Source organism: Protobothrops mucrosquamatus, unplaced genomic scaffold, assembly GCF_001527695.2.
Source record: "Protobothrops mucrosquamatus isolate PMUCROS unplaced genomic scaffold, P.Mucros_1.0 scaffold3, whole genome shotgun sequence".
NCBI classification, from domain to species: Eukaryota; Metazoa; Chordata; class Lepidosauria; order Squamata; family Viperidae; genus Protobothrops; species Protobothrops mucrosquamatus.
The window spans coordinates 141,078-150,900 of record NW_015386390.1 but is presented as its reverse complement, the minus strand read 5'-3'; the positions used below and the strand labels follow the sequence as shown (position 1 = coordinate 150,900).

General features: G+C 40.0%; 1 protein-coding gene across 1 annotated transcript in view; it reads right to left on the bottom strand.

Annotated features, from left to right (window-relative positions):
• The window catches only part of BMP2K (BMP2 inducible kinase), a 60,265-nt gene that overhangs the window by 34,164 nt on the left and 16,278 nt on the right, over positions 1 to 9,823 (bottom strand). The window contains exons 4-7 of the mRNA XM_029287373.1: positions 7,278 to 7,293; positions 2,618 to 2,676; positions 747 to 852; positions 528 to 592 (exon numbers count right to left, since the gene is read on the bottom strand). Coding sequence (XP_029143206.1) covers positions 528 to 592; positions 747 to 852; positions 2,618 to 2,676; positions 7,278 to 7,293 — 246 coding nt within the window. The remainder of the gene's footprint in view (positions 1 to 527; positions 593 to 746; positions 853 to 2,617; positions 2,677 to 7,277; positions 7,294 to 9,823) is intronic.

The following is a 9,823-nucleotide window of genomic DNA, read 5'->3' as shown; positions in this document are numbered from 1 at the left end:
CAAGAGGGTTTTAGCCGATCGGATGCTAAATTTAAATATTAAATATTTAACCGAATACATTAAATCTTCAAAAGCCTAAAAGGCTTCACACAACGTCGCTCTTCAAAGTAAGAATTTAGATTTCATCTATTGTTTATTAGAGACAAGTACTAAGAATACAGTTAACGTGGGCATTTCACAATAACAAACTGAATCGAAACTTTTTTTTTTTAAATTTAATTTTAAATGGCAAATTTGAATGGCAAATTCGCCTGATAAAAAATAAGTCCCAATTTATGGATAATAAACTGCAGTCGAAGCAGAAATAACAATATTAATTGTGCCATACTGGAGAGAGTATCTTCTGCAGATCAATCTGAAACACTGATTCTATATCAGTGTTTCTCAACCTTGACAATTTTAAGGCATGTGGACTTCAACTCCCAGAATTCCACAGCCAGTATTGCTGGCTGTGGAATTCTGGGAGTTGAAGTCCACATGCCTTAAAATTGTCAAGGTTAAGAAACACTGTTCTATATGAAATGTGCTCTGAATATTTTGTATAGCCCTAACGTGTGAGTGATCGCTGACATTTTTGTACCGTTTTTGCTTTCTAACAAGAAGCAACAAAATGGAGGAACATTAACGAGTAAGGTTGGCTATGGGTAGTCTATTTCACCCTGGAGTACCTATATCCAAAGCTGCTGTAACTTTGTTCATAACCTTGCATGCTAGCCAAACATTAAAATGACAAAAAATGCACTTACCGCGGCAATATTCCATTAAGATAAGCACCTCCCACACATTATCACTAACAGAGTTGACAGCACAATCCAAATACCCTACAATGTTCTTGTGCCCAGACAGTTCTTTCTGTAAAAAGAGAAACATTCTTAAGTATAAAGAAAAAAAAGAATATGCTACTTTTAAGATCAAACACAAAAGTAACTCTACTACAAACTATCAATGCAAACTATTAATCACCAGTTAATTATCTGATGATGTATTAGACATTTTATAAATATTTGTTTCTTGTTATCTCCTTGAATACAGACTCTCACCAATGTGATATCTGAAATAGAATAGAATAGAGCTGGAAGGGACCTCGGAGATCTTCTAGTCCAGCCCCCCGCTCAAGCAGGAGAATCTATACCATCTCAGACAAGTGACTGTCTAGTCTCCTCTTAAAAACCTCCAGTGATGAAGCACCCACAAATTCTGAAGGCAAGCTTTTCCACTGGTTAATTGTCCTCACTGTTAGGAAGTTTCTCCTTAATTCCAGATTGCTTTTCTCTTTGGACAGTTTCCAACCATTGTTTCTTGTCCTGCCCTCTGGTGCTTTGGAGAACAGTTTGATGCCCTCTTCTTTGTGGCAGCCCCTAAAATACTGGAATACTGCTATCATGTCGCTCCTGTTTCTTCTTTTCTTTAGATTAGCCAAACCCAAGTCCTGCAGCCGTTCTTCATATGTTTTAGTCTCCAGGCCTTTGATCATTTTAGTTGCTCTTCTCTGACCTTTTTCCAAAGTCTCAATATCTTTCTTGTAGTATGGTGAACAAAATTGGTTGCAATATTCCAGGTGTGGTCTTGAAATAGATTAATCTCTCCTAAATCTCTCCTAAAGTGCTAGGTTATATTAACAGATGGATAGAATCAAGATCACGTGAAGTGTTAGTACCACTTTACAATGCCTTGGTAAGGCCACACTTGGAATACTGCATCCACTTTTGGTCACCATGATGTAAAAAAAATGTTGAGACTCTAGAAAGAGTGCAGAGAACAGCAACAAAGATAATCAGGGGACTGGAGGCTAAAACATATCAAGAACGGTTCCTGGAATTGGGTATGTCTAGTTTAATGACAAGAAGGACGAGGGGTGACATGATAGCCATGTTCCAATATCTCAGGGGCTGCCACAAAGAAGAGGGAGTCAAGCTATTCTCCAAAGCGCCTGAAGGCAGGACAAGAAGCAATGAATGGAAACTAATCCAGGAGAGAAGCAACCTAGAACTAAGGAGAAACTTCCTGACAGTTAGAACAATTAACCAATGGAACAACCTGCCTCCAGAAGCGGTGAATGCTCCAACACTGGACGTTTTTAAGAAGAGACTGGACAGCCATTTGTATGAAATGGTATAGGGGCAGGGATCTTCAAACTTGACCCTTTTATTACTTGTGGACTTCAACTCCCAGAATTCCTCAGCCAGCGTGCCTTCAACTTGTGGAATTGAAGTCCACAAGTCATAAAAGGGCCAAATTTGAAGACCCTGCTTTAGGATTTTCTGCCTGAGCAGGGGGTTGGACTAGATAACCTCCAAGGTCCCTTCCAACTTTTATTATTATTATTATTATTATTATTATTATTATTATTATTGTTGTTGTTGTTGTTGTTGTTGTTGTTGTTTTGTTGTTTTGTTGTTTTGTTGTTGTTGTTGTTGTTATTATTATTAAATAAACCTACAAAACTTTGTGTTATCTATTACTGGCTTAGAATCATTATTTATTTCCTCATATCAAAGAACCACATGTAAACACAATGAAAACAAATTCAAACATTAGACCACAAACTAATGCATGCTTTCTAAACAATCCCCACCCACTCACTTATACCCACATCACAAAACTTATATTAACTTACCATTATTGTTATTTCCCTTTTGCAGATATTGAGGTCAGGCACATTATTTACATACATNCCGTGGAAAAGCCACCTACAAGAACAGTGCGATGAGTAAGTTCATCTTTTTAAGTTAAGAAACTAAAGTTTATTCCTTAAAAAATCATTCAGATGATCAATATTCTTGAATGCTTCCATTTAGTAGACTTATGTGAAAATCTGCTAGGAGATATGCAGTAAAGCAGAGATCCCCAACCGTGGCAACTCCCAGAATTCCTTAGCCAACCAAGCTGGCTGAGGAATTCTGGGAGTTGAAGTCCACAAGTCTTACAGTTGCCAAGGTTGGGGACCCCTACAGTAAAGGACAAATGCCTAGTATTTTCACATTTCAGAATTTCATTTATTTAGAAAGAAGGAATTCAAGCAGTCTAATGAATCTAAACCTGGAAAGCCAATATATCTAAATAATCAGGGAAGGAAGGATTTTTTTATTCAAAAAGTAACTATTACTGTAAACTCTGCAACTTCACAGAAACTTCTGCAAACATCCTACGAAATGTCAGAACTTTGCTTCACAGAATGGTTTACACAGGGACAAACAGAAACGCTTGAAAACAGTTTTAGAAACATTTAATGATGCAGCTGAAGTTAGTACAAACTAGAAAAACAAAACTTCACAGCATAACTCAACCGCTGTACATTTCAAATTTTTGTTCCACAATATAGCTTTTACCAGTTTTAAATATTGATCTAGTTCAGTGTTGCCTTGTAAACTTTTAAATACTTCATCTAGTTTTCTTGCCCTCAAAAGCAAATCCTCTCTGAATATATCCTGAATGCTTTTTTTTTTTAAACTATAAATCGCCCCCAGTCATTTAGGTGAGATGGGCTGTGTAGAAATATGATAAATGGGATGGATGGATGGATGTTGAGTTCCCGAGGTACCACATCACTTGTAAGACGAGCAAATCAAAATATGGATGCAGGTAGTCCTCAACATGACCATTCATTCAGGGACTATGGAAGTTATGGCAATTCTGAACAAAGGGACTTACAACTGGTGCCCAAAGTTACAGCCATTGCAATGTTCCCACTGTCACATGATCAAAACGGGGGCACTTTGCAGCCCACCCACACTTAACGATTGCAGGGGTGCTGCCGTTCCCCCTCATCTGCCTGTCTACCCCCATCTACGCCCTTTCAGCTCCTTGCACTCCATACCTCAAGCCCCTATCTGATTTTTAATCGTCTTTCTTGCTCCCACTACTGATCAAGAATGCATGCACGGTCGGCTCCTTTGCATGGCGGCTTTCTTCCCAAGGTTGTACAGGTGATTTCCTTGCAAGACCTTGCAAGATGGCCTCTTGTGGTTTCCTCACCAAAGGGCACGTTTTGTCAGCAGCAGGAGGAAGAAAACAACAAAGCTCACCCAGGGTAGTGGAGCACATGGTGGCAGGGGCTTCAAAATGCAAGGTGATGGTAACGATAGCAGCTGGGACTGGGCTGGCTGTGGACAAGCATACCTAATACTTCTATTTTCCCCATAATAACAACCCTGTTAGGTGGGTAGGACTGAGAGGCAGTGACTGGCCCAAAGTCACCAGCCAGCTTTCATGACTAAGGAAAGCCTCGACGTCTGGTCAGCATCTTAAACTCTGGACACCAAACTGGCTGTCATTTTGTGGCACTTGAATGAACCTTTATTATCAAAGTACAACATGGGTACAATGAGATTGGCTGAGCCTCCCTCCGTGCCCCCCTCCAACACAACTCACAGTGACAACAAACCCACCAACGTATTACACCATGTAAGCTAATTGCACAACGCGCCGGCCTCACGAGTCTCTCATACATAAAGTTATTTCCCGTTCAAGAGCCTGACAAGCCCATGGATAGAAGCTGTTCTTCAGCCTGTTGGTACGGCTGGCTATACTTCTATATCTCCTACCACCCTATCAGAATGCAAATTATATTAACACAAGCACATATGCTAAAACACCTAATTATTCTTCAAAAGAACTTTTGCAATAAACAGGAGCTACTCTAAGAACTGACTCTGTAGAAAAAAAGAGTACTCCAGCATCACCGAGGGCCGAATAAGTCCAGGTTGAACATTCTCACGTAGCTTTTCAATTTAAACAACCAATACTGCATATTTTTTTAAAAACTGGATCACTATTTTCACCATCACTGAGAAACCAATGAGTGTCTACTAAACGAAGCCTGAAACTACTGAAGCACAGATTGAAGCAAGTATTCCTTTGCCATTAGATGGCAACATACCCTAGCGCCTTTTAAATCTATCACTGTTCCAGATAGTAAACTGTAATATCCTGTAATAAGAGTGCGATTATACTAATGTTTGATTATTTCCAACATTTTATTTATTCAAGATTTGAAGAGAAGTTGTTGACTGGATATAAAGCAAAATGTGAGAATAAGATTTGCAAGTCTTCTATTTCACAAAAGTCCTCACTCAGCATATGTGGGCATGTTCATACCCTTAAATCCTTCTCACTATAAAACCTTGACAAAATTGCCATGCTTTATGGAGCAGACTGGAATGGGAAATGAAGCACCTATCTGCAACCTTTTAAAACAGATGCATCTCCTTCTGAAATGGCACAACTATCATGCAATCCTAGAAACAATGCAAGCTAGAAGTCATAGTAATGCATTTCAAAACACTGCTTTGAATCAAAACTAAATCCTACCATACAGTACAGTACATTTAGAGTACAATACAGAGATTATGGACAAGTCTCTGCACGGTTTCTTGGCAGAAGTGGTTTGTCACTGCCTCCTTCCTAGGGCTGAGAGAAAGTGGCTGGCCCAAAAGGTCATTCAGCTGGGCTTCATGCCCAAGGTGGGACTAGATCTCACAGTCTCCCGGTTTTTAGCTTGATGCCTCAACTACTACTACAAACTAGCTTTCACAAAAGGAGCTTATAAATGCTAGTAAATTCAAGCCATGTGAACATTTTTCCTAAGTCTATAAAGAATTATGGGAATTTCACATCCCAAAATTATTGATCCCTACAACCCCTCACCAGTGTTCTCTCATCAATATTGCATTCCAAAATAAGATTCCCATGAATACAGTTTCTAGAAAAATAACTACTTACATCTTTTACAGAAAGAAGGGACTTACAGAGCTTTAAAAGACTAAGTTTTATTTTATCCAATTTTTTGTTATCAGATGTCCACTTTATGTGTGTTGAGTCCCAGTTCATAAAATCTTATAACATAACACAGTCGTTAAAATGTACTATAACATGTAGTTTTCTATAAGTGAATGTATTCTAAATCTTTCAGCTTATTGCCTTCCTTCTTTTCATGTCACTCCCCAATTTCTTTTTAAATTTTGCTGCCTTAATTCACAGGAGTACATTTTTGAAAAACTGGAAAAGTCATAGTGACAAAAGAGCATTTTTCAAAATCTTACACGATGTTTTTCTTTTTATCTAAAACATGAACGGTATACGCGTCTGTTGTCTGTCTATACATATTTCTCTCAAAAGGGCTAGCGCTTAAAAACAGAACAATATTAAAATCATTTTAAAATCATTACAAAAAGAACTTTAAAAATTCAGAACATTTGTACGGAATTCTCTTTTCCCAAAGTGAAGATGCCTCACCCACTCTCCTGGGCTTCTACAAGTTACTCAAAATGGCCTTACTGTTCTCTGTCTTTGACCCAAATTGAAGAAGGGCATCATACTAGTTTTTCAAAGGAATGTTAATTGTTTAGTTGTCTTGTTATTTTTTTAACACTCACTGACAGAGTCCACTGGAATTGGGGCAGCGTAGGAAGGCTGAAAATTGAATGTATTACTGTAAAGCAGATAGTAATCACAGAATAAAATGTAGGCTGTAGGCAAAAGCTTTCCTAAACAGGAAGGTCCTTAACCCCCTAGCCCAGTGATGGCGAACCTTTTAGAGACCGAGTGCCCAAACTGCAACCCAAAACCCACTTATGCATCGTCGGGTGCCGGGTGGGTGTGGCCCATTGGCTGGGCGTGGCTGCAGTGGTAACGGCAGACTGGGTGGGACTAAAAAGTTCAATCAATCAATTCTAACTTTGCAACATCTTTTTTTTCCCCGCGAGAAGTTGAAATTGACTGATTAATTGAACCTTTTTTTTTTTTTTTACACGGCGGTGGAGGCCTAAAGCGAAAAGGTTTTATAAAACTGAGCTGAAGGCCTAGGACTGGAGCGACGGCGCGCGTGCCCACAGAGAGGGCTCTGAGTGCCACCTCTGGCACCCGTGCCATAGGTTCGCCACCACAGCCCCTAGCAAAACATGTCCTAAAAAATGCAACTGTGTCTCTGAGGGAAGAGGGTCCCGTCATTTAGGAGTAGTTACTGATACATTATTTTCCCTTTATTTCCACAATAGTTGGAGACACAGGAAGGGCCAAATCCATCAGATCTTAAGCTGCAGAAACACCGACATGGGCAAAGCAGCCTGTGTGAAGAGAGCGTAGAAGGTGGTCTTGATGGAAAGAGGGCAAGGCAATGATCATACAAACTTAGCTTAAGGTAAGATGGAGATATATAAGATCTTTAAAACAGGCACCTCCCTAATTCACCTGAAGACAAAAGAAGAACAAGGAGAAGCACATTCAATCTTGCAAGTTTCTGTTTCTGTTGTATAACCATTCTAATAAAAATAGTTTTAGGCTTAAGTGGCATCTCTTTGTTGATCTGGACCAGAGGTGTCAAACTCAATTTCATTGAGGGCCGCATCAGCATTGTGGTTGCCCTCGGGGGGGCCGGGTGGATGTGGTCAGGGTGGGTGTGGCTTACTGGGTGGGCGTGGATGGAGTGGGTGTGGCCTACTGGGTGGGCATGGCCAGCTCTACATCGTTCGCGTCAAGGGTGCCTGTGGGGGCCTGGGCAGGAGTGGGACAGATCTGAGGGTCTCTGGAAGAAGGGAGTGGGACAGGGGCAAGCGCCAAGGCATGGTCCACCTCCCCAGCATGCACCCAGGGGGCGGGGCTGACGTGGCAGGGGCTGGTTCCTCACTGTTTCTAGACGGCTTTGTGGAGCTAAGACTGAATGCATTTCAGCATAGATGGCCACCACAAAATTGTACATTGGCTCCCGGCCGGCCTGGGCCAGGGCCAAGGCAGCGGGGGCCGTTCCCTCACTGTTTTCAGGATGGCTTCGCGGGCCACATGAAACCACTTCGCGGGCTGCATCCGGCCCCCGGGCCTTGTGTTTGACATGTCTGATCTGGACTATCTTATAAGGCTGACACTCTACAATGTCTTAGTCATGAAGAACCTTCTGAACTGTGCTGGAAATAAACTGGTTGTCAACGCTGCAAATACAATCTTGACAGGGCAATGTGATCTGGCTGCCGAAAATCTATTAAAATTCTCACAGGTACAGTTTGAACCATCATAGTTTACAAAGGTTCTTCTAAGATGGTTGGCCACTTTTTTCACTGCTGCTGTAACTTTGAACAGTCACTAAACAAATGGTTTTAAGTGGAAGACTACCTATAACAGGGGTAGGCAACCTTGGCTCTTTTTATGACTCGTGGACTTTAACTCCCAGAATTCCTGAGCCAGCCTGAAGTCCATTGTAGAGCCAAGGTTGCCTACCCCTGACCTATAATATGGGAAACCTGAATGCTCTACAGTACTAGTCTTAAAAGGAATTAACCATCATTGTTGATCTTCAAGGAACAGTTCCAATTTCCTGCATAAATAATCAACTGCTACAATAAAAACTATTTCAGATCCAAATCCAGGTCTGAAGCTAAATTAATATAGATCCAAAGAATCCCAACTCAAGAATCTAAGATGCCACCAAATGCTAAAGCACCTGGCTCAAGAACAAAAAAATGAAGATGTCTATGGAAATTCCCAGTCATCCAGGTTATGGTTGTCCCAAAGGTGCTTTTCTCAAAAGGCAACTGGACTTTGTTTTTCCTTGAAGATGTTTTGCTTCTCGTCCAAGAAGTTTCTTCAGTTCTGGTTCCCTTTTGAAAAAGCACCTTTGAGACAGTAAATTGAAGACTGCCGAAAAACTTTCCCAATACTTTTTAGACCTCACAATCTTTTTTATTAAAAGATTTCCCAGTATTTGCATTATTATTACCGTAGGTCCTACACCCTCTCTATCAGGCCTCTCCTTACACTGATCAATCAGGAACAGACATATGTACAGGTAGTCCTTAAGTTACAAGCCTTTCCATTACGGTCATAAATCGGAGCCTGTCCCCATTACAGTCATAAATCATAATATTCATTTTTTTACCATTTTTTGCAGTGGTCATTAAGTAATAAAATGAGTGCTGCAATTGTTAAGCAATCACCACAGTCATTAAGTGAACCCACTGTTCACTACGGAACAGTTTTGCTGAAAAATGGAAGTGCTGGTTTTCAGCAAAACTGTTTATAAAATGCAGTCACATGACCGTGGATGCTGCAAACAGCAGTAAATGTGGCCATGTTGCCAGCACCCAAAGTGCAGTCATGTGACCAGGGAAGACCTGTCAGAACTTCAGATCCAGGTCATAAGTCCCCTTTTTCAGATAGGTCATAACTTCAAATGATCTCTAGGTGACCGATCGTAAGAGAACGTCTGTGTGTACATATTGGTCTCAAACAACTAAGAACCCTCTCTACAACTTCAAACTGTACAAACAAAAATGTATCCATAACAAAACAGCAAGAAGAAACGGCGGGTATTTCATTAGACAAAGCATCTGAATTCATTTCTCCAAGCAATAATCAGTTTGTGTAAATAAGTGACAGCCTGTGTATACATAGCTTATTCAAGTATTATTTTGTCGGACTGAAAAAAAAAATTAGGTACTAGCACATCACATGTAAATTTCACTAATACGGTGATTTCGAAAACAACTATCACGAGGCAGAGCAAAATATTTGACTACATTAAGCTTCTACAGAATTTTTTTGAAAGAAAATATAATTGAATTATTGTTTGATTCACAAAATGTTTAATTTAATTTTTCCTAGAGCAATTAATACAAAAAGGGCATAAGAAGGCCCGGCTATCTGGAATCAGCAGAGCAAAAATGATTCAAAATCACCACCAAAAATAGTAACATAAAACAAGTTTTCCTTTAATTCATACATTTTCTGAACAAGCGTGCCAATTGATTTCTATAACAAAGCATTTTGTTTTGTTAACTGAACAGAGCTGATACAGTATAGTATACAGTAAGCAGCATATTTCAGATTAAGTCTA